General features: G+C 43.6%; 1 protein-coding gene across 1 annotated transcript in view; it reads left to right on the forward strand.

Moving 5' to 3' along the window:
- The first annotated feature begins 8,372 nt into the window (after nt 1-8,372).
- The window catches only part of GTF2F2 (general transcription factor IIF subunit 2), a 90,102-nt gene continuing 73,173 nt past the window's right edge, over nt 8,373-25,301 (forward strand). The window contains exons 1-4 of the mRNA XM_417039.8: nt 8,373-8,794; nt 15,306-15,379; nt 15,872-15,890; nt 17,218-17,362. Of these exons, the coding sequence (XP_417039.3) occupies nt 8,495-8,794; nt 15,306-15,379; nt 15,872-15,890; nt 17,218-17,362 (538 nt within the window). The 5' untranslated portion in view covers nt 8,373-8,494. The remainder of the gene's footprint in view (nt 8,795-15,305; nt 15,380-15,871; nt 15,891-17,217; nt 17,363-25,301) is intronic.

Here is a 25,301-nt window from a genome sequence, read left to right on the forward strand (position 1 = left end):
TCAGACAAGCAAGAGACAAAAAAGGATAAGAAATCAGGCCTCATTACTTATAGCAGTGCCATCACGATGCCCTCTTTCACACTCCAGAAGATCTTCCCACGAACAAAGCAAGTTCAGGTGATGTAGCTGTCAGGCAGCTAGGGAGATATTATTTCCAAGCACACGTCGGCAAAGCAAGGATAAAGCCTAAGGGTGACTTTAAGTCGTTGTTGCTGTCCAGATCTGAAATGCTCAGATCTTCAGCAGTGGCCAAGGGACCCTGGAGCTGTTGTTGATGCACAGCAGGGCAGAGCAGACCAGGGTGAGAGACATCAGTGAAAATCTCTGCTGGGGCCAGCTCTGCTCTTTGGCATTTATTTGCAGACGGCTGAATCAGAGTCTGCAACAATAGCAAATCTTTAGCAGTAAATCAGTGGGCTAACAAGCATTAGAGGCAGAGATTTTAAAGGCAGGAGACACGCTGTGGCTTACCTCAAGGTGTTCCTAAAAGGATTTTGTTTCATTTGTACTTTAAGAAGTAACTAGGTAATATGCTGTGTAGGCATGAACCTGATCAAAGGGGCAAAGCTAAGCAGGCAGAGAGGGAATAGTCTTTCTTGAACAACAGAGCAGAAAAGCAAGGCACAGCTAATTTGCTAAGGAGCTCTGATCCCCAGGCTGAGGAAGGACAGGTTAGGGAAATGCTCTGATAATACTGCATGAGATTGAAGTAGCACTGGTGCTGAGTGAGAGATGGGAGTTTCAAGGCGATGTGTGCGTAAGAATAGGAATAGAAATAGAAAGCCTCAAAAAAAGCTGTAGCAACAGTAAGATTATCCAAGTGAGGAGGACAAAGCATGTTACAAAAGGAGGGCAATTAAGTAATGTGATAAAATGAGGCCCGGAAGTTTAAACCCACGAAGTCCTTCTAGCCTTAGGGCACGGAGAAGCAATAGGGTGAAGTTTGCAAAGCTACTGAAAAATACTGGCAGCTCTGAAGAGAAAACTCACTGCAGTCAGAAATCCACTTTTTCCCTCCTTCCTTCTGGTAACTTAGTTTCCACTTCTCTAAGACAGAAGTTAACATTCAACTTTATGAGGTAAAGCTCCAGCGATCCGCCTTCAAGTATACACAGTGTGAAGAGTGAAGCTGGCTCCTCAGAAATAGCAAATGTGTGTAGAATCATAGAACAGTTAATGGTGGAAAAGACCACAAAGATCACCAAGTCCAGCTGTCAGCCCATCCCCACCATGCCCACTGACCATGACCCTCAGTGCCACATCCACACGGCTCCTGAACACCTCCAGGGATGGTGACTCCACCACCTCCCCGATCAGCCTGTGCCAATGCTTCACCATTCTTTCTAAGGAGAAATTTTTTCCTAATATCCATTCTAAACCTCCCCTGGTGCAACTTGAATCCATTACCTCTTGTCCCATCACTGGTTACCTGAGAGAATAGGCCCACCCCCACCTCACCACAACCTCCTCCCAGAGTAGTTGTAGGGAGTGCTAAGGTCTCCCCTGATCCCTCCAAGAACTTCTGGAGTGAGCTTGGAGTATCCTGCAAGGTGCAAGTGCCCATTTGGAGGCTGCTGACCCCAAACGCTTGGCCTCTGGTAAAAATGTTCTAAGTGATAAGGCTGAGATTTTTGGCAAGAAAAAGACCATGAAAAGGAAATAGCTGTTGATAACAAATAAACCCATAGTCACCGTATTTATTTTCCCTGGCCCCACATGCCATTTGATAGTAGATAAAAGGACGCAGTGTGAGGCCACCAGGGTTACCTTCAGTTCCTGCCCCATTCACAGCCCTTTGGCACCTATGTTCTCACTGGATCATCTTGTCATTGCTGTATGTTTTTTCTGTTTTCTTCTGTTACCCTTCAGCTTATTTCTGTTAAGCTCACTGGAATGTTTTCTACTCTCCTTTCATCTTTAACTCATAATAAACTGGAAGGCAAAATTTCAGACCTTATATAAGCTCATCCATCAAAAAAAATACAGTAAAATGCAATCTGATTGTAGGTCTGTAGCCCTTTTTATTGGTTCCAGTTTAATCATTTCAGTTTAGCAGGAAAGCACTTCTTTATGGTCAAGAGAGCATATTCTGAGGTCAGTAATAGCATAGCCAGATCACAAAATGAGGAGATCAACCACTTCCAAATAATTGTATTTATGAGATCATTAACACTGGTACAGAAAAGCACCAACAATTGGCACTTCAGGGACAAATAGAGAGCTGGCAGTAGCAGCCATCAGGCACCAGGCGAAAAGACTTTGGAGAGAACCCGGGCACAGTAAGCAGCACTAATGAGGCAGACACAACTGATGCTTCCACTGAATTATCTCAGGGAGAGCTGCTGGAGTTGCAGCCGTGGTCAAGCTACCACCAGGCTCGAGGTGGTAATACTGGTGGTTGTTTTCCACAAATGCATGTGGTATTGCAGGATATTGGAGCAATCAGTTGTGAAGCACCCATAAACTTAATGTCTTTATTGCGATCACATATCTGTAATTCTAAAATGGCTCTGCCTGTGGTGTCAGATGTGGGCAGCTGCAATAGGCTGTCAGCCAGTTCTATGCACGTTCACGCTGTGCCAGTCCCACAGTTGGTTTCCGCACAGTTGGAGCGTGTCCAGAGGAGGGCAACAAAGCTGGTGAGGGGTCTGGAGCACAGGCCTTATGAGGAGCAGCTGAAGGAGCTGGGATTGTTCAGTCTAGAGAAGAGGAGGCTCAGGGGAGACCTTATTGCTCTCTATAACTACCTGAAGGGAGGTTGTAGTGAGCTGGGGGTTGGCCTCTCCTCTCGTGTGACTAGTGATAGGACTAGAGGGAATGGCTTCAAGCTGCGCCAGGGAAGGTTCAGGCTGGACATTAGGAAATCCTACTTCTCTGAAAGGGTGGTCAGGCACTGGGATGGGCTGCCCAGGGAGGTGGTGGAGTCACTGGGCCTGGAGGTGTTCAAAGAGTGTTTGGATGTTGTGTTGAGGGACATGGTTTAGTGAGAACCATTGGTGATGGGTGAATGGTTGGACTGGATGATCCTGTGGGTCTTTTCCAACCTTAGCGATTCTATGATTCCCTACAGAGGCAACCTGGTTTTCTTTAGGACACTTCTGGATTTGTTTTTCTAAGCACTAATATTGTTTTGGCTCAGCTTAGTCACACAGTCTTGTCCTAAGGTTACTGCAAAGCACCCTCTGCAAAACAACGATCCCTTCTGGGATAATTTATATATCAATAAAAAAAACATGGCCACTGTGCATTGTCTAGACCTACATAATGATGGCAATATGACTGGTGCGTAATCAAAATTAATTATCATGTGAGGGAAATAAATCCATTGAAAACACTTATTTTTGTAGCTGAACAGAAAATGCCTTCCTCTTCACAATGTCTTCAGTGGCAACCTCAGGAGATGAGCAACCAGTGGGTATTGCTGGCCTTTCATGCTGCATCGCTAGAGAAAACTCAAGGACGACACAAAAGGTATAGGGGTTGAGCACTGGAGAACAGGTTGGATTTAGTTCTGCAACATCTACTCACCTACAGGAAAAGGCACTGTAGAAAGCAAAAAACTGCACAGAGCCAACATTACTTTTATAGCGGGTTAATAATTCACATCCTTAAAACCACTTCTTGAGATATGCTAGTGAAAAAAAGAGGGAACCAGCAGATTTTATGCCAAAGATAGACAAAGCAGACCTTGACTTCGAGAGATACTGTCGATTTTACTGTCACTTTTTATGAAATGATTTTAAATTAGGTTCAGACAAATATCTCTGGAACTCCCTGTCAAATATTTTGTTTCTTTTTATTATTATTATTATTATTATTCCGCAGCTCTACCTTTTAATTTTTCTTGTTTTTCCTTCCTTGTTATGGTGAAAATTTAAACAAATGAGAGGCCAAGCTGCCTGCAGTCAAACTCAATGTACGTTATTAATGTGATGAAAGACATAGTATGGATGAAAATAAGAACTGGAGAAGAGAAGGCTGCAGGGTGATCTCATTGCAGCCTTTCAGTACCTAAAGGGAGCCTACAAACAGGAGGGGAGTCAACTCTTTGAAAGGATAGATAATGGCAGGACAAGGGGAAATGGTTTTAAGCTGAGAGAGGGAAGATTTAGGTTGGATATCTGGTTCTTTAATATGAGAGTAGTGAGGTGCTGGCACAGGCTGCCCAGAGAGGTTGTGGATGCCCCATTCCTGGAGGTGTGCAAGGCCAGGTTGGATGGGGCCCTGGGCAGCCTGGTCTAGTACTAAATGTGAAGGCTGGTGGCCCTGCATGCAGCAGGGGGGTTGGAGCTTGGTGATCCTCAAGGTCCCTTCCAACCCAAGCCATTCTATGATTCTATGACTCTATGAAGCGTGGTTGCACTTTCTTCCCCTAACTTGAAAATTAGGTGTTTTCAACTGCATAGCATAAAAAAAAAAATGTGCATGCTTATAAACATACAGGAAGAACAAAACAAAAAGGATTGGGAATAAAGATTGTCTTCTGTTCCAACTGGGTGTGTGAGTCATGCTGTCAGACAGCAGTGGGATGTTTAAGGTTTTACAGTGCCCAGTACTGTACTGAAATGGGAGCTCTGCAAAGAGCCTGATGCCTTTGCACTCTCCGGCACAGAACAACTTGAGGTGAACAAGCCTGTTATTAATGCATTGCTCAAAGGCAGTCTGAAAACACAATGGCTGCAACATGTGTTTTGGCAGCCTCTGAAGGGGTGCACTGAGAATCCTCCACTGCCAGAGGAAATGGCTGTGCAGTTTGTTGGCTCATGCTCTGTTTGGGGAATTAGCTACACAGACTCTTTTTTCTCATTCCAACATACACAATCACACTCTGTATGGACTTCTTCTTCTTCTTCTTCTTTTCTTTCCAGAGATTTTTTCCTTTCTTTTTCCAGTTTACATAAATTATCTACAGTGCTGAGATACATTGGTGAGAGAATAATACATTACAGTTAACGATGGCAAAGAGGCTGCCCTGGCAGCCCAAGCATTACATTCCAGTTTTGATTCTTGCACACTGGAGAAGCCACGGGTTTTCTGCTAGGTGCAGAATCAGATGTTCAGAGGGTAGCAGAGACCCTCACTGGCCAGCAGAGCTCTGCTAACACAATGTGGTACTTGTGCCTGAGCAGCATGAAAGCTCTTGTAGCAATCTACATCTGGCAGCTTTCCTCTTCCAAAATGTGTGCCCTGCTCACTTTCATTAGTTAAAGAGGGTGTTCACTGGCAGGAATGAACTAAGTCAGAGCAATCACTGCTGGTGGATATAGTTTCCTGCCCATCTACATGCTTCTGAGTGAAAGCCAGCTTCTACCAGGAGCTTCCCTTTGGTGCCTGACTGCAGAGTCTTGCCCTAGCTCCAAACCCAAGCATATTCCCACCCTGTGGAGGCTAAGCACAGCTCCAGCTGAGTCTGGGTGCAAGCAGATACAGCCAACACCCAGTTTCTGCAATGCATGGTAACTCCAGAAGACAGACTGGGAGTGCAACCCCTCCACATGGGAGGGGGGTCTGGACGTAGGCTATGGGGCATCACCATTTCCTGGTGAAACGGCTTCTAGAAAGCTGGGAAGCAAGAGAACAGGAAATATCACAAACACACCAGGAATCATTTGTGGCTGGCAAAGGCTTCTATCAGACACCAAGTCTGACTCAGGGAGGTGGTGGTCATACAACATCTTTGGCTTCAGCAGGCAGAAATGGAGCAAGAGGGCTCCAGCCATTCCTGAGAATACCTGCCATTAGCAGCAGTATTACCAAAACAGAGCCTTCCAGCTGTGTGACTCTCAGTAAACCCTTTGGTCTCAGATACACAGGCCTCTGGGCTGTGAGATGGCCAGGATGTGTCTGCTTATAGGAAGGTGGCCAGCAGAACTGTGAAATGGACCCAAAGTGGTGCGAGGCTCCATTTTTCTATCTTGCAAAAACGAGAATCTTCTACTCTGTTGTCATGCATCTGCAGTACAGAAATTGTGTTATTCTTGTTGTAATTCCATGCACGCACTCTGCCTTGCTTATAAACTGAAATACAAGTTGAGATCCACCTGCTTAATATAATTCAGTGCTTGCAGTTTTGTGTCATTATAGCTGATTCATTTGATCAGGTGTATGAAAACTGTTTGTCATCTGCTACTTTACCTGACATGGAAGTTTGGGGGATATCTGCATAAAAAGCAATACAGATCTCTATGTTGTTTATCTCATAACACACAGATTACCATGTGATTTATTTTATCTTCTTCAAACACAGCCTGCCTCACTCCCCCAGAGATTTCTCTGCACCAGGAAAAATACAAAAGAAAAAGGTAGTGCTCATTTGAGACCTCCCATTTGTCTAAAATGTCATCATCCCATGAGTTCTTTGTGCCAGCCTGGAGGAGGCTGAGCCCATGCAGCTCCCCATAGCCACCACACCCTCACTGGCTGCATTTCTTGTAGTGCTGGCTGAGAACATGATCTATCCCCACTTCTCTGCAAGCTTATTCTTTCTATAGATGGATGCTGTCCTGAAAGCAACCTCTTTGGACCAAAAGTGTTGTTTATGAGAATCTGCTTTCAAAGCTGAGAGAGATTGCTTCCTTCCAGCAGGAATCAGCAAAAAATTGTGCCCAGTGCTGTCCCTGGGGAGCACCTATCGAGAGGACAAGGTGTGCCCACATCCCTGGGAGCTGAAAGGCATTCCCAGGGCACAGTTTAAGGCTGGTCTTCAATAAAACAGGCTTTCCTCACAGGAGATACAGCTTAGTAGTTGGAAGACACTAGTGTGCTCAATTTGCCATTTCGTCTTTTTGCTGTAGAGACTTCACTTGGTTCCTGAGAAATATTTTCTTTTAAATTCATCTGATGATGTCTGTTTCTGACTGCCAGGTCCTGGGTGCACATTTGCTCTCATCTTCTCTGGGCTTTGAGGAAAGCACGTAAGTTTCTGATGGTACAGGGCAGCACCAGGCTTTCTGTGCCTCTGATTTTCTGCTTCTGTGGTTTTCAATCAGCACTGTCAAAATTAGTCCTTTCTTAAAACTGATAAGAGGAAACTGTGTGCAGCTGATGATGACATGGCAGTAGGCCATCTGCTCCAGCCCCTCTGCTCTGGCACGAACACCCAGAGCAGGGTGCCCAGGGCCACATCCAGGAGGCTCTGGGAGATCCCCAAGGAGACCCCACAGCCTCTGGGCAGCCTGTGCCAGTGCTCCTTCACTGCACAGCACAGAAGGGCTCCTGGTGTTCAGAGGGAACCTCCTGTGCTCCAGTTTGTGTCCATGGCCTCTGGTCCTTCCATCATACACAACTGACAGAAAGCCTGGCCTAATGCAGCCCAGTCTGAATCTCGCCATCTATTTTCTCAGGCTCAACATCTGTTTCCATGCAAACAAGAAGAAAATTGGTGATTAATGCACAGTTACACTCCTCGGCAGCTGGCCCTCAGATCCTCCTCCATGGTGCGAAATGTCTCGGTGGCAAACATAAGGTTCAGATTTTAAATGAGGAATTAATGAAAGTTCGCCTTTCCTTCTTCTTGTCCCTTTAAATTTAGTTTCCATGGAAACGGCTCTGGAGAGGCTGCCTGGAGGGAGCAACCAAGAAGAAATCCCGGCCTTGCTGCTTTCCGTGCTGGTTTACCAGCTGAGCCACCGCAATTGCCAGGCTCACACAGACGTGTTCACTACTGTTTGTTTTTTTTTGTGCTGGAATAGGACCGAAGATTCCCTATGGAGAAACTTCTGCAGCAGATCATGAGCCCGTTCCTCATGTTGCCCTCACACGGCCCTGTGCCACTTGTAAACCGTGCTCCTCTCTGTTCATTGCTGGTCCCGGGGTGGGGATGAGGCACACATGAAACCACCAGTCGTGACACCGTGCTGTCGATGTCACTCATGCCAGAAAAACTCACTCCACTTCTCTGTTTTGTTTTGTTTTGTTTTTTCAGAGAGGTGGCAGGTGTGATCAGAGCATGCAAACAGAGCTGAAAGCTGAGGAGATAACTTTGGGCAGCCTTCTTACTTGAAGTAAGAGCCTTCTTCAGAAAGCTAGCACAATTATTCACCTTTTATCCATGGGGGACACGTGAAATAAATCTCCCTGTTCCCTTGTGCATTTGTATACGTGAAGGATATTAAGATATTCCTCACTCCCCTCTCCCCCACTGCCCGTAGGCTGCAGTGCCCTGTGATGAAGGATTCAGTTTCACACCCAGCAAAGCCTCCATCCCACGCTTCCCACCCTGCCCTCTCTCTTCTGCTCCCTTTACATTGTCTGGCCTGCAAACCCTGTTGCTGTGTAGCGGCACACACGTATCTGACAATGATCTGTTGATCAGATCGATTAGCACAGAGACAACATTATGCAATTTTTTTCTTCAATGACTCATCTCATCCACTTCACTTCCTCTCTGGGCTCCTTCATGCAACTCATCCCATGGTTTCTTCCAGCATTTCCTCCAGAACCCGAAGTTATGTGGGTAGGTCGGTAACTCCCACGTTCACCCCCACAACTCTCAATGCAAAACAACGCAACCCGCCCGCCATTTTGTGCGGCCACCACACGCCGGGGCGGGGATTCGAACCCGCGGCAACTCCGCCCTTCCCCTCCGCCCTTCGCAGGCGGAGTAACTTGTCCGCCGCAGGCCACCGTCTGCCGGCTGTGCGCTGCCGTGCGGGTCCGGGCGGGTACAGCGGGAGCAGGAGGAGTCGTCCTGCGTGTGCGGTCAGTCCGGCCCGGCTGTCGCGCCGCCATGAGCGAGAAGGGCGAGCTGGACCTCACCGGGGTCAAGCAGAACACGGGCATGTGGTTGGTGAAGGTGAGTGGCCGTCGGGCCCTTGCTGCGCTGAGCCGGGCCGCGTTCGGCGCCGTAGGCCCGGCAGGGCTTTGTGCGGCAGCGTCCTGAGGTACTGCCGGTAAGTGCGGCGGGACCGGGGCGTGCGGGGCGAGGGGAGTGAGGACGCTTCCGTAGCTCCCGAACTCGGGAACTTTGTAGGCTTCTGGGGTCATCTCACAGTTAGAGGAGCAGCGAGCAGGAATAACGCCCGTGGCACTCACCTCTGCGCTGGAGGTACGAGGGTAACGTGGAGGTGCGCGGAGATTGCGGAATCACAGAACGGCTTGGGTTGGAAGGGACATTAAAGTCCAGCCTTCTCCAACCCACTGCCGTGGGCAGTGCCATACAGCAGCTCAGGCTGCCCAGGGCCCCATCCAGGCTGGCCTTGAGCTCCTCCAGGGTTGGGGAGAGTACCGCTGTCTCTTCCTCTTTCAGGGACAGAAGGAACAGGCCTGGTGCATTGGTGTGAAGGAAGATGTAAGGACAGGGCAGTTCCCAGGCACTGGCTCTGGGTATTGAGAGGTGTAGCACATACTTGAGCTGCCATGATGCCCACTAACCACGTCCCTCAGTGCCACATCTACACATTCCTCAAACACCTCAGGGGATGGTGACTCCACCACCTCCCTAGGCAGCCAGTTTCAATGCCTCTTTGCTGTTTCTGAGAAGAAATCTTCCTAATATCCCACATGAACCTTCCGTAGGGCAAATTAGGGCCATCACCTCTCACCCTATCTCTGTTACCTGGGAGGAGAGGCCAACCCCTAGCTTCCTACAACCTCAGGAAACTGTAGACATTATAATAGCTTATCCAGGGCATTGGAAATCAAAGGGGACAGCAGAAAGCTGCAGAAGTATATGGTGATACTGAGAGACAGGAAGGTGAAATGAGCAATGAAAATTGGAGATGAGAAAAGTAAGCTGACATGCATAAGCTATGCTAATTGTTCTTACAGAATGGTTGGATCTCTTCTGTGCGTTGCCCTTGAGTCAGAAGATCGTGATTTTACAGTAGGTGTGGATAGCTCTGTGAAAATGCCACATCAGTAACAGCCAAATAAGCAGATTCAGTTTTAGGAATGATTACAAGCAGCATAGAGAACAGGAGATGGAATATCATGCCCCTGTATGGCCTGTACCTGGCCTTGTAATCCCAGAGAAGAGCTTGAAGAGTTACCAGGGGAATGAGGAATGATGTCTGCGGGTGGGAACTCCTCAGTATGCTATTACCGTTCAGGCTGAGAAGATGATTGATTTGTCAGTCTTACAGATGTCTAAGAGTAATAAGTAGCTTTGCAATTGACTAGGGGAAAAAGTGAACAGGAGAAGGTGAACAGGTAAGAGTCAGCTCTAACGCAGTAACAAGGGGTGTGACAAATTAATTCATCTGGAAGGAAACAGAACAGACAAAGTAGGTACTGCTTTGCACAGTGTGTATTTAAGTTCTGGAACTTTTTGAAGTAGGAAGACGTGACTGTCAAACCTTTGCAGAAACTGAAAAATCAATTAAGCAGCTGGGTGCAAGAATACTTTATTGAGATATTAGAAATGAAGATGCTTTCAAGACCACTGAGTAGAAAATCACAGAAATTAGAAGAGCGTGCTGTGGAAATATCTGTTCTGATGTTTTCTGCTCTTCCATATGTACATGCAGTTGGTTGCAGCTGGGGAAAGGATGCTGAACTCAGCTGTCATAGAATCATAGAACGGCCTGGGTTGAAAAGGACCACAATGATCATTGAGTTTCAACCCCCCTGCTATGTGCAGGGTCGCCAACCACCAGACCAGGCTGCCCAGAGCCACATCCAGCCTGGCCTTGAATGCCTGCAGGGATGGGGCATCCACAGCCTCCTTGGGCAACCTGTTCCAGTGCGTCACCACCCTCTGGGTGAAAAACTTCCTGTGCTTTAGTCTGATACAGTTTAGTGGCTCTTGAAGCAAAGCAGGAATGTTCAGTGCTTGCAGCTGACACTGCTCTTACAGCACAGGGTGCTGCCTGCTTTAATGAGAAAACTGAATTAAAGGAACACCTAAATATGGTTCTTGCAAGTATATATTCATGCACGTGGTCTGAATTAATAATTTGGCTGTCATCTTGGATAATTAAAAAAATATTACAAAATTGCTCACATTGGTAAACCATAGCAAGATGTAAAACTACAAAGGGAAGTAATACATAGAGCAAAAAAGTCCATTCAGTATTAGGCATTAGAGTTCTTAATTTCTTTTTCTGCCTGTGTTTTTGTTGTTTTGTTTTTAATTTGCTGCATTGGCTTATATTTAAAAAGATGATAGTTTTGAAAGTGCTAAAGATGAAATAATAGAAAACAGGAAGATAGGAGCTGAGCTTAGTCTTACTTGATTTCTGATGTACGTACAGCATACAGATTGCTGTGTATGTAAAAAGCTGAGTATGGAGGAGATGCTCGGTGGTTTATTAGAGGTGGGGGTTGCCTGTGTGTTTTGCTGTATGGGTAACTGAGAGATGCATGGAGCAGGGCCCTTGTGCTGGAGCCCCGATGTCCTTGTGATGTGAACAGCAAGAACAGAACAGCAGTCTTAAGAGGTCTTGAAGTGATGTTTCTTAGTACCTCTGATTCCTTCGCCTTATTCACTTGTATGCTTTATGGAGAAACGAGTGTTTGTACCTATGAGCCCCAGAATAAAGGCCACTTGTCTCAAGAACTGTAAGTAATCTTTCAGAAGGACAGTTCTGTCCACGGTTCAGGCTTTCTGTGAGAGTGCATTGTTTCAAGATCCTGGTTAGGATTCTTTGAAGATTTTCATTGTTCTGGACAAGAGATTTGTTTTCTGCACATTATTGTGAGGTTTTATACATTGTTCTTACTACATTTTCTATACGTTAAGGATTCTGGAAGTGGACTAGTTTCTGTAAGTTCAACTTTTAGCATGAAAAGATTAAAAGAAACTTTCCAGTTAAGCTTCTTCTACCTAAGTAAGACATTATTTGCCTTGGATCATAGAATCATAGAATGGCCTGGGTTGAAAAGGACCACGATGATCATTGAGTTTCAACCCCCCTGCTATGTGCAGGGTCGCCAACCACCAGACCAGGCTGCCCAGAGCCACATCCAGCCTGGCCTTGAATGCCTGCAGGGATGGGGCATCCACAGCCTCCTTGGGCAACCTGTTCCAGTGCGTCACCACCCTCTGTGTGGAAAAGCTTCTTCCTAATATCCAACCTAAACCTCCCTTGTCCCAGTTCAAAACTATACCCCCTTGTAAACAGTTTCTCCCCTTCCTGTTTATACGCTCCCTTCAAGCAGTGGAAGGCCACAATGAGGTCTCCCCAGAGCCTTCTCCTCTCTTTCCTGTGATTGCTTACGCCATTAGCATGGAGCTAGAGATTTTAGCTTGTGGTTTTGAGTGTACCATATAATTTTAACTGAAGTAACCATGTAGAGATAGAAGGAATCCTTTGATCGCTGTTCTTCATTACCGTTTTTCCTCTTTCTTGCACAGTAGCCATTGATTCAGATAGGCTGGCAGAAAGATGATTAATTGCATCCTTTGAGACTGTGCAACTGAAAGGGATATGATTGATCTGCGGCTTCCCAGTCTGAATAAATTCCCTGTCTGATCATATTATATAGCAAGTCAGCGATTTTAATGGCATCAGAGTCCTTCAGTCCTTTTCCACTTACACTGAATGTGTGTCTACTCATTACCTGGCAGTAGATATTAGATACTGACGAGGTGTGAGCACGTCATAATATTTCTACTGAGTCAGCCAGAGCACATGTCAAAGCATTTATCGTGTTGTTAGAAAGAAAATGAGATCTGATTTGGCGTGAAATCTGTTGTCGAAAGTTACCACTTCAGAACCTGAATAAAATATATCGTAATAGGTTGTGTTCATTCATTGCTTTGTCGTGTGCTTGTGACATGTTTGACCCAGTGCTAGCAGCTTGTGGCACCTGGACTGATGCTGAGTTTGGCTGAGAAGCTGGAGGACATTGCTGTCTACCTATTCTGCAGCTATCAAGGTGTAGTGAGGCTAAAGGAAAGAGCTAAGCACCAGTACAAAGGTATTTTCTGTGCTTGTTTGTTTTGCTAAGGAAGATGAGCTAAATGGAAGGTTATTATTAAATTAATTTGAGCTTTAGAACTTTGCAGGTTACTGTTTGTCAGAATAGACAAACTGGAATAGAATCATAGAGTCACAGAGTGGAAGGGACCTTTAAGATCACCTACTTCCAACCCCCTGCTGTAGGTAGGGATACCTCCCTCTAGACCAGGTTGCTCACAGCCGCATCCAGCCTGGCCTTGAATGCTTCCAAAGAGGGGGCATCCACAACCTTACTGGGCAACCTGTTCCAGTGTCTCACCACTTTCACAGGAAAGATTTTCTTCCTAATATCTAGTCTAAATCTACCTTCTTCTAGTTTAAAGCCATTTCCTCTCATCCTGTCCCTCCATGCCTTTAAGAAGTCCCTCCCCAGCTTTCCTGTAGGCCCCCTTCATGTACTGGAAGGCCGCTATAAGGTCCCCCCAGAGTCTTTTCTCCAGGCTGAAGAGCCCCACCTCTCTCAGCCTGTCCTCACAGTGAAGGTGCTCCAACGCTCTGATCATCTTCATGGCCCTCCTCTGGACCTGCTCCAACAGCTCAATGCCCTTCTTGTGTTTGGGGCTCCAGAACTGGACGCAGTACTCCAGATGGGGTCTCATGAGGGCAGAGTAGACGGGCAGAATCACCTCCCTTTCACTGCTGGTCACACTTCTCTTGATGTAAGCCAGGATATGGTTGGCCTTCTGGGCTGCAGGTGCAAATTGCTGGCTCGTGTTGAATCTTTCATCAGTCAACACTCCCAAATCCTTCTGTAGCCCAGCTTCCTCAGCTCTGGAGTAAAACTTGGCTTACTTTTATTCTCTACAGGACAAAATCAGAGTACAAAGTGCCGATATGCTACTTGAAACTAAATACCACAAATAGAATGTGTTATGTTTCTCAGTGTCTGCATCTCACAACGTTTCCCTATGTGGGCACAGATATTTTCAGTAGCTGTGGACTGTGTCAGCTGGAATTAACTTTACTGTGCCAATAACATGAACTGAAGCATTCCTGCAAACGTAAAGAATGTAGATTTGTCCAGATTTGTCACAAGTACGTGAAGAAGAAAGGTACAGAACTCTCATATTGAAATACTTTTTTAGTGCACGGTGCTGGTGTAGTACAATGATTTTGTCCTGTGACAGTTCACCAAGACAGCTCCAGGTCTTTGAGATAATGTTCTTGCAGTGACTGCTACGTCTGTATTAGAGAGGAAGAGTTCACAGGAAGGAAGAACTTCAGTTAGACTGCTTTCAGCTGCTTCCTCTTGAAAACAATCCATGATTCCCCTATCGCATGAACCATCCTTCAGATAGTTGCAGACTGTCGGGTATGAGATTGTCCTCATTGCCAAAGGTGTGTGTTCCATCTTTTGATGTGTTTCTTCTGTATCTAATAGCTGCTGTGTGTAGGGGGTAAATCGCACCGCCTCACATTTATTGTACTGACGTCTTATGTTCAGTCTGTATTAAAAACCATCATTGGAAAGACAGCCGTAATTGCTGAATGGTGGAGGAGAAAAAACCTACGTGATCTGCAAAACATTGCACTGGCTGACTTGAAAGGTAGGCATGGGCTGGGGGATGTGCTGTTCCCATTGCCCTGGGGCTGAACTCAGCAGTGCTGCTCTCTGGGACAAGGCTGTGGCCCTTTCTGAAGTCCCCTGGAGTTGTGCCCTCACACCACCACTCTGTTTTAGAACTGTTTGCCAGCAAAACAGTGAGAGCACAGGCTATTGACACAAGCACTTAACGTTTTGATTTCACAGAAAAAAATGTGACTCATCTTCTTTAAGTTTGTCTGGTCTTTAAGAAGAATCTGGATAACCCTGCTGAGCACTGGACACACTCTCCTGACCTTGTTATCTCCAGAAAAATGAAGTGCTGTTGCAGATGCACCTGCCCTCCACGATGTGTTTGGAAACCTGAAGTGTGTGTGTGTGTGTGTGTGTGTGTGTGTGTGTGTGTGTGGCATGGCAGCTGCAGCCAGGTGTGAAGCTGACCATGGAAGTGCTGGGTATTGGAGCCAGGGTTACCTGGCAGCAATGAGTTGGTCTGTTACGGCCAGAGAGCAGAGGGGCAGGTCATGATTTCAGCTCATGCTATGTTAGTAGGAAAAGAACACAGCCACCTTCTAGCTTGTTGGTTTGCTGCTTGTGCTGTGAGGCACCCTTACTGCCTGTCTAAGAGTTAAGATAGTTCAAAGCTAATCCCTCTTTTGGGACAAGCGTACTCTACTCTGGCCTTATTTTAATGCTTTCTTATTCTTTTTTTTCCTCTCCCAGTGGAATAAATTGTCTACTGTGTACACTTCAAACTATGTTCCGAAGTGGTCAGTACGAAAGCATTTTATAGTATGTCCACGTACACAATTTATACAGAATTCTAAAATCTGCTTTTCTTGAAATCTGTTGTCTTTTAGGTCCCCAAATACTTGTCTCAGCAGTGGAGTAAGGCCTCAGGAAGAGGCGAAGTGGGAAAACTGAGGATTGCCAAGTAAGCTTTTACTGTATCTTCATTGTTTACAGTTCTTAGCCTATTCACATTGTACGTAGAAGAAGTTACCTGCAGTAAAATAGATAACGTTGTACCTCTTATATTACATAACTTTGTTTTTCACAAACACTATGTGCATATTTCTCTATAAACTAAGATGACACTTGTATATTGATTATACATAAATACGTGAAATTATACTGGGGAGTGGCTGTAACCCATAATGTGGTGTTTGATTTCTTAAACCCAAGAAATATGCACATCTAACTGGAAAATCTCCTTTAACTTATTAATGTGCTATTTTGCTGCTTCTGTTCTCACCTGCTGAATTTTCCCATTTATTTTTGGGCGTCAGCATCCAAAAAACAATCGAGCAGCTCAGGAATCAAAATGAGTAACAAAGCTAGAATCTGAATTTGCTTTTTCATCAGGGAAGCAAAGCTTGTGGAAGTAGATTATGGAAACTAAAACGTGAAATATTTTCTTTTGCAGAAATCAAGGAAGAACAGAAGTAAGTAACTATTAAATCCAAAGGCTTTGGATGTGTTATATTTTGGATTCGAAAAATTGCTTAGAAGTTTATGTCTTCTAATATCATATTTTTCATTAAACCTGTAATAAAGCATTGCATCACACGGCTGAGAGTAGAGAATTCTATTTATACCTCTGCCCATGTGTTTATTGAGGGATTTCCCTTTCAGGGGAGAGTCAGGTTGGGTATTAGGAAAAGGTTCTTCACCGGAGGGCGATGGGCATGCAGCAGGCTGCCCAGGGCAGTGGTCGTGATGCCAAGCTGCCAGAGTTCAAGAAGTATTTGGACAGTGCTCTCTGACATAGGGTTTGATTTTGAATGGTTCTCAGTGGAGCCAGGAGTTGGGCTCACACTGATCCATGTTGGGTCCCTTCCAGCCCAAGATATTCTGTGATTCTATACTTTCATAAAATCACTTTGTTCCTGAAGCTTGTTTAGAATCATAGAACGGGAAGAAGCTCTGGCCCAACCTATGACAGAGAAGCAAGCTGTGTTCACCATTTGAGAACCTGTCCAAATTCTAGAATAAGCAGAGAGACTACTGGAGGTCTGGATGTTTTACTGAACTTTTCTAGGCTGGAATATGGGCTATGCTTCCTGATTTTTGTGAGCCCCACACCCGAGCCTTGATGTTGATGAGAGTTACAAAGTGCACAGAGCCTAGCAGTGAGGAACCCCATGAAAACAGCTGGCTTTGCAGGGACGCTGGAGCTGTGTGGCACAATGAGGCTGAGCAGGATGTGCAGGAAAAGTATGTAATGCTGGTCTGAACAGTCCTTCATCAGGTTTCTTGCCATGTGCCACAGCTAGGGATTCTGCTTACCTAGTCACTCCAGTACCTCCTCAGATTCTTTATTGGGCATGTGATGTAAATACAGCAAAGGAGCTGTATTTAAACTTCTAATCTCTGTGCATCTCAGGGTTCCCAGGCTAATAACACTTGCTGTGTACGTTAGCACTTTCTTGGGGAATAATCTGGCTGTGTGAAACATTTTAAAGCGCTCATACTAAATGATGTCTGAAAAGCTATTTGCCTTAGATTTTAATAAGTAAAATTAAAACGTTCTTTGACTGAAAGAAGTCATAAAAAGTCATTAAAAGATGAGTAAATCTTATTAAATACATGGAAACTGTGAATACCTTATTTCAACAAGAGATTCATGTATTAAGAGTCTTGTCCCACTCTTTGTTTTTGAAATAGAAATGTTCTATACTACTTGTCTTTTCTCTCTTTGTATCTCCCCATAACTCTTGAGACTGTGTAATTGAGTCTGTTTAGTAACACTTTGATAATTGTGACTGTTAGGTGTCATTTACTTTGAATGAAGAGCTTGCAAGCATCAGTGATATTGGAGGAAAACCTGCTGCTGTCAGTGCACCAAGGGAGCATCCATTTCTTTTGCAAAACGTGGGAGGACAGACCTTAACAGTGTTCACAGAAAGTTCAACAGGTAAATTAGAATTACTGTTATTTGTTATAGTTCTAGTATGCATTACTTCAGTGATCTGGATGCTGTAGAGGCCAGAAGACTGAGAAGTAAGCTCTAAGCTTTATTTGGTGGTTTTCTGCTTATGTATCATTGTTGTTGTTTTTGCACAAGATAACACGAAAACATTTCAACCATGGGTCTGCTAAAATGAACGGAGAGTATACAGTGCAGTATATTGTCATTCTCTTTTAGACTTCTAATTGGAAAAGTGCTTTTGTGTTCCCATTGGCTTTTGGGAAGACCAAGGTCTCAACTGTGGATTTAGTTTCATAAAAATGATGAGTGCTCCTCAATCCAGTTGAAGAGGTTCACTGTAGCAATAAACACATCTGTTTACTACATTTTCTGCAAATAAAACTTTTTTAAGTGTATTAAAGCTTGACAAGGTCATAATACTGAACACTGCAGCAGTAAGGTTGTCTTTTTGTTCTTGCTGGATAGCAGTCGTCTGGCCTGCCTTAAGTACAGCTCAGCAACTATATGAGTGACTTGGATGTTCAAGATAATATGTCCTAAATTGTGTGTTAGCTTTAAGCTACCTGGTAGTGTTATAGTGTACGGTATGCTCAGCAGACTGCCTTGCTTATAAGTCTCATGTGCTGTGAGGTTTTCCACTGAAGTTACATAGTCATGTTTTGGGTGTTGGAGAAAGAAGGAGTAAGATGTCTGTAGATTTTATCTTTCTGTCTGTAGAAGATAGCTCAATTTCAGACACTTAAGTTTTGGTTTCCCCAGGAGACAAACAGTAATTTTTGGTACCTCTGCCTTCTCTGGGGCAGCAAACTCTTAAATGTGATTTGTTTCTGATGTTCTTGCGTTCATAGGTAAGTGCTCTGATGGCAGTGTGGTGATTATCAAATAGAAAAGGGAGAGTGAACTCAGGGGACGGGGTCAGAATATTCAGTGAGTTTGACCACCTCTCTTTTAAAATCTTTTAGAGATTTCATGGCCGAACATAGAGATATTAAGGCATAAATATATAAATGTCTGTCACTGTTGTGCTCAAAATACAAGCACTTATGCTACCACTCAGGCACTTTTCAGTTGCTGTCCCTTCCTCCGAAACTGATTCAATCTTTTGTTTTTTTCACTTGAAGAACTATTGTATTTTTATGTGTGTAACATGCAACGCAATAAGAGTGCTGAGTTTTATAATCTGTTGGTTATAGATGTGGAAAGAGAGAAGGAGTTTTCAAGGACCTTGTAAGCATTTTAGTAGCGCTTCATCCTTTTATGTTTCTCTGTGCCCTGACCTCAGAATGCTTGCAAGAGGAGAGAGATTTCAGGTGCAAACATTTCAAAATATGTATTCAAAACTCATCTTTACATGTTTGCTATCTTGAGAGATTTTGCTTTCCAAGACTGTTCTCTACAAAAAAATATTTCTTTCATGGTAACTTGAGCATTGCACTGACTGCAGCTTAGTATGCAGTGTTTGTTATTAGAATGTGGTACCTAGAAGGTGCTCATTTATTTCAGAGGGCTGAAGCACCTCCCCTACAAGGACAGGCTGAGGGAGCTGGGTTTGTTCAGCTTGGAGAAGAGAAGGCTGCGAGGAGACCTCATTGCAGCCTTCCAGTATTTAAAAGGGGATTATAAACAGGGGAACCAACTTTTTACAGGGGTAGACAGTGATAGGACAAGGGGGAATGGTTTTAAGCTCAAGCAGAGAAGGTTTAGATTGGATGTCAGGGGGAAGTTCTTTACAGAGAGAGTGGTGAAGTGCTGGCACAGGCTGCCCAGAGAGCTTGTGGATGCTCTGTCCCTGGAGGTGTTCAAGACCAGATTGGATGGGGCCCTGGGCAGCCTGGTCTGGTACCAAATTTGGAGGTTGGCTGCCCTGCCTGTGGCGGGGGGGTTGGAACGTGATAATCCTTGGGGACCCATCCAACCCAAAGCATTCTGTGATTCTATGATTTCCATTTTGCCAGCTGTAATACAAAGTCCTGAAACCTTTAGGTATTAAGATACTGTCCTGCTTTTATTTAATCAATTAAAAAATTAGGGTTTCTTAGCAACTACGAGGTGTTATTCAAGGACCATAAATCTATTAAGAAGAAGTTATAATAGTAATTAGGAGCAAAGAGCGTTTATTGGAATGGCAAATATGTGGATTGAAGCACTGAATAAGCATAGAACCTATCAACACTGTTTTTGCTTGGGTATAGCATGCATGGCTTGCAATCAATGCAAGATATCTAAACAGTTTTACTGTTGTGTTAAAGCTGATATTGTCAAGACAATCAAAAATAAATGTCAATGTACTTTTTTGTTTAACTTTTTTGATTGTTTAAAAAAAAAATAATATGAACATGACAAATATATCCAAAATTCCATCCTGGTTGCTTACCAACACCATCTTCCTGCACCTACTTTGCTTTGGAATGTGTATTTTCAGTATGTTTTGAGCTCCGTGGACTATTTCAGCACTTTGAGAACTTAAGTGTCTGAAGAGTGTACCCTAACCAAATGAGATGCTGCTGCCCTATCTGAGTCCAAATGGAAAAGATCCCTTAATGTTGCGTCAGCCATGGAAAAAGGCTCCAGTAAAAGCTTACAACTCTTTAAACATCAGTCAATCCATGGTGAGGAGGAAATTGAAATGCATAAATTCTTATGCTCACAGACCGATGTTTGTTTTCAAATTATAATTAATGTATTTTGTGCAAAGTATTGGTGATCTTTCTGCTTTATCTTCTGCAAAGTACACTATATTACAGATTTGATATGTTAATTTGAAACATGGTCCAATGATTAAGCTGGTGTAGGACTGCTACACCAGTGGCATTTCTAATGTTGCATCTGTAAGGATATATCTTAGGAATAACGTGAACAAAATAAGGACCAAAAAATGCTTTGTGTGCTATTGCTCTCAGTCATTACCTTTCCTGAGGACTGAACTTAATCTAAAACAGAGAAAATTGCATATAACAATTGGATTTCCTTTATAAATAGAATGTTTAAAAACTCTAGGATCTTTTGTGTCTGCTATGCTCTAATCCTGTGATCCCCATTATGTAGTGACCATCTTTATCAAAGAGTGATTGGTCACTGGCACAGGCACCCCAAGGCAGTGGTCACGGCCCCAAGAAGCCCGAGTTAAGGAAGCATTTGGATGACACTTTCAGGCCTATGGTTCGAATTTTGGATGGTCCTTTGAGGAGCCAGGGGTTGGTCTCAATCTTTGTGAGTCCATTCCAGCTCAGGATATTCTATGATCTTTTTGATTCAGAAAATGAGTGAGGGTTGACAAAGCTGCATCTGGGATCTTCTGTAATCAGAGAAGATGCTGTAGGGAGTTTACCCATCTGGCCAGTTCAGCACTTCACGTTGATACTTCAGATCACTTAAAGCAAGCAAAAGAGATGAAACTTGACAAGTAATTTAGTATTTTCTGCATGATGTAGTTTCTGGACTGCTGAATGGATTTCCTCTGTTTCTTGTTTTGTTTTGTCTTAACCACACTTGCTTCTGCTAACTTGTGATTGGAAGGAATCCTTTAGTTCATACACTGTAAATCTCTGCATCTCTGGTTGTCCCATGTTAGTTAATGGACAGAAATAGGTTCTTCTGACGTTCCCTTTGTTACGTCTAGAGTCTAATGAAATGCAGTTTCTTGATCTTCTACTGCATGTACTAGATCTGAGCTAATACTTCACTGATGACTGCAGAGGGATCCAGAGCACAGTTGTCTCTTGCTGTCTAGGCTGATTTCAGTATTATTTTAGCATTAAATATGAACTACATTCTGTTCCATAAACATCACCATATGTACATCAACAGTTGCTATGCAACAATGCTATTTGTGCTTCCCAGTCATTTTATCTTATCTTTGTCATCAGCTATCACAGTTGTAATTTTTTTGAGCGGGAGGAAAGGAGAGCATTTTGCATATATTTCAATGTGCTGTATTGAACAGAATGAATTTTTCTTATGTGTGTATAGCTAAGAACTGTCTTAAGGGCAAATCTTAGACTTGGTATGGGGTATATTGGATTAGAAGTATCCCTCCAAGCTTCCTACTGGCATAAGGAAGTGATATAATTTGACAGCTTCTGTCTTGATTGAAGAAACGAGAACATGCTTTTGTTAAATATTTAACGTTAAACTTTTCTGATTGTGATTATAAACGAATTCCCTTAACTACTTTAATTTCCTCTTGCTTAATTTTTCTGCCAGCAGGTAGTTAAGACTTGCTGGCACTTAATATAAATAAAAAATGCAGCTGTGTTATAGACGATGAGAAAAGTCCCTTACTGAGCTGGTTATTGGAAAAATGTACTACTAATGTGACTTGGAAAAACACAGACCTTGGCAGACAATGGCATCCCTACCTGTAAAGGACTGATGGACAGATAGAAAGATTTTATACTATAGGGTAAAATATAGCGTAAGATATTCCTGTAAAGTTGGGTGTGATAACTCTTTTTCTTGAAAATTTGCATATTTATTCACAATCCTCTTCATAAGTGGGGTTTCCTTCATATTTCACTTAGTGACATTTAATTCTCTCATTCTTGTCCCATCTTACTGATGCTTGAGTAAAAGTGCTTAGAGAATTGCATTGGCAGAGTGACTACCGAACCTTTGCTTCCTCCTGAGGAGCATCCATGCATGGATTGTTTCACCATTCTGTAGTTCACAGAAGAAGCTCTTAACATGACATTCTTGCCCAGTTTTCTGCATCATCTTTCAGAATCTCATTTCATGAAGTGCAACTTTTTTGTTTCATAATCCCATTCAATCATACCAATAACTGCCTACGTACCAACTCCTTTATTTCTACTGCCCTCCAATATTTGTCCCTTGTTTATTTTACTTAAACACAACTTCTAATGTGAATGTCCTTTTTTTGTGCTGGTACATGAATCATGCCTACTGTAGAACTTACAATGTGCCTGATTGTATTCCAGTGAAAATGATTGTTCAGAGCTTGAATTTTGAAATAGCAGCTATATCCAGCCATTTGAAGAAATCTGAAGGGAAGAAATGACTAATAAGGAGCATCTTTCCAAGATATTTTCTTTCAATAAAGAAAGCAGTTACTGCTATAATTACATGTAATTGTTTCCACAGCATTCCGAATCTTGATGTCTTGGGATACAACTTCCAATCCTATTAGATACGTGTTTGACATCTCAAATTTCTCATCAGACTGTTATTTGGAAAATAAATGTCCCCATTGTTTTACATTTTAACTCTGCCTGGTCAGGAGTTTTGGTGTATGCCTGTGTACTTCAGCATATTTTTCCAGTTGCATCTGTTTCTTTGAGCTGTCGTTTAGCATTCCTGTATCCAAAATGCTTTATGGTCTTAATTAATGCTTCCTTGTTCCTTTATTTGTTTCAGTCTTTTATAGACTGGCTTTAGAGTATTCAGGTAACAACAGGAGAGGAGAGCCTACTAACACCCTTATGATGAAAAGAAACAAACCACAGCTACCTTTCAGGTGTCTGGCACTTACACAAATTTCCAAATATTTGTAAGGATCATAGAGAAGATGCAACCCATTATCAGAAAAGCAGAATATGTGACTTGGGTTTGCCATGTAATTACATTAGGCAGCATTTTGATGGGTCAAGATTTCATAGGTGCTATTGTGACGTGCAGTCCACCAAAAAAAAAGTGTCTACTTATGGCATCTTTCTTCTCTCTAAAACATGGAAGCAGTATTTGCTTACCAGCTCCTTTTGAGCATTGTGAGGTTTAACAAATTACTGTAAAGTGAGTTCAGCTGGTTGTCGGGGTAAGCTAATTTACTTTCCATTTTTATTATTAAAATTACAGACTGTTAATTCCAGTGCAAACATAAGTAATTGTTTTGAGGATATAATGCATGAAATATGTGGAATATTACTGTGGATTCAACACGGTGAGAGTAGAGTTGGCTTTCTGCCTACTTCAGTGACTTTGTTTCCTTTCAGTCTTGCTGATGTATGATGGGGGGAAAAAGTCAGGTCCCATTGACATCTGTCTGGGAATCTTGTATGTTACAGAGGAGGCTGAACAACTGCAATCTGCATAGATAGGGCATATTAAGTAGGCATAGTACAACTGCCTTTATCACCTTGACGATATTTTCATACTCAAAGACTTTAAAAGCAGAGACTTAATCTAATAATAACAAAAAACAGATTTTGTAATGTTGAGGAAAAGTACTGGTTTTTTGCAAGACTTGAATTTTATTTTTTTTATCTCTGTTAAAGGCAGATTCCCCTGCTAGATACAAGTGATCACACCCACTCCTCCTGTGGAAGTGGTATAGCTGATTCAAATAGCTATATATCATAGAATCATAGCGTGCCCTGGGTTGAAAAGGACCACAATGGTCATCAAGTTTCAACCCCCCTGCTACATGCAGGGTTGCCAACCACCAGACCAGGCTGCCCAGAGCCACATCCAGCCTGGCCTTGAATGCCTCCAGGGATGGGGCATCCACAACCTCCTTGGGCAACCTGTTCCAGTGCGTCACCACCCTCTGTGTGAAAAGCCTACTCCTAATATCTAAGCTAAACCTCCCCTGTCTCAGTTTAAGAACATTCCCCCTTGTTCTGTCACTATCCACCCTTGTAAACAGCTGTTCCCCCTCCTGTTTATACATTCCCTTCAAGTAGTGGAAGGCCACAATGAGGTCTCCCCAGAGCCTTCTCTTCTCCAAACTAACTAAGCCCAGTTCCCTCTACCTTTCTTCACAGGGGAAGTGCTCCAGCCTCTCTCCACTAAGATCATCTTAGTGGTCCTCCTCTGGACCCGCTCCAAGAGCTCTACGTCCTTCATGTACTGGAGGCCCCAGGCCTGGATGCAGTACTCCAGATGGGGCCTCACAAGAGCTCAGTAGAGGGACACAATCACCTCCCTCTCCCTGCTGGCCACCCCTTCTTTAATGCAGCCTAGAACACAGTTGGCCTTCCCAGCTGCAAGCACACACTGCTGGCTCATGTTCACCATTCTCTTGCACCAGGACCCCCAAGTCGTTCTCCATTGAGCTGCTCTCAAGGGGTTCTTTGCCCAGCCTGTATAAACACCTGGGATTGCCCTGGCCCAAGTGCAACGTCTTGCACTTGGCCTTGTTGAACCTCATTAAGTTCTCCAGGGCTCACTTCTCCAGCCTGTCCAGGTCTCTCTGGATGGCTTCCCTTCTCTCTAGTATATCAGTTGCACCATTCAGCTTGGTGTTGTTGGATCCTACAATTTGCATCGGTCCTCGGGCTGTCAGCCTTTTCGCTGTGAAAATAGGACCTCAGCCATGTTAACCAGTAAGAACCAGTGGCAGGAAGAAGGTTTTGTAATACAGGTCCTGTTTTCAGTTTTGCTAATACCCAGCCTGCGAATGATAGAAATGATCAAACTAACAACTGAAAACCTTTATCTCCAGTTACAGTGGTAATTCCCTCTTGCATACACATAAAGCGTCCTTAATGATAGCTGTTAAATGTCTGAGTTAGCAGCGAAAGATGAGAGTATTTTACAATTTTTAACTGTATTTTAGATGAGTTAAAACGTTTTTTACATCCCCTATATTAGGAGAGGTGCAAAACAAACAAATACAGGAGGTGCAGTCAAACTTCAGGTTGAGAAATTCATGTAGGGATTTACTTTCATAGGGATATCTAAGTGTTAAAACTTAGTTTACTAAAATCTTCTGGCCTCTATCTCTTGAAAGGCTGGATTGGCTGTTTCTGATTTGCACTCTGCCATTCACCTCAGTGATAATTTTTTTTGCTATCCATGGCATGTGTCATGTTTTTCTTTATGTTTCATGCATACTTTGATTCTCCATGGATCAGTTCACATTCCTAATTTATATAAAAGCTGTATTTTTACCACGAGTTGGGCTAAACCATCAATGGCCAGTGATGAAAAGGTGGAAGGACTGGAAAAATAAATTATTGTGTGATCT

Source organism: Gallus gallus, chromosome 1 (assembly GCF_016699485.2).
Source record: "Gallus gallus isolate bGalGal1 chromosome 1, bGalGal1.mat.broiler.GRCg7b, whole genome shotgun sequence".
NCBI lineage: Eukaryota > Metazoa > Chordata > Aves > Galliformes > Phasianidae > Gallus > Gallus gallus.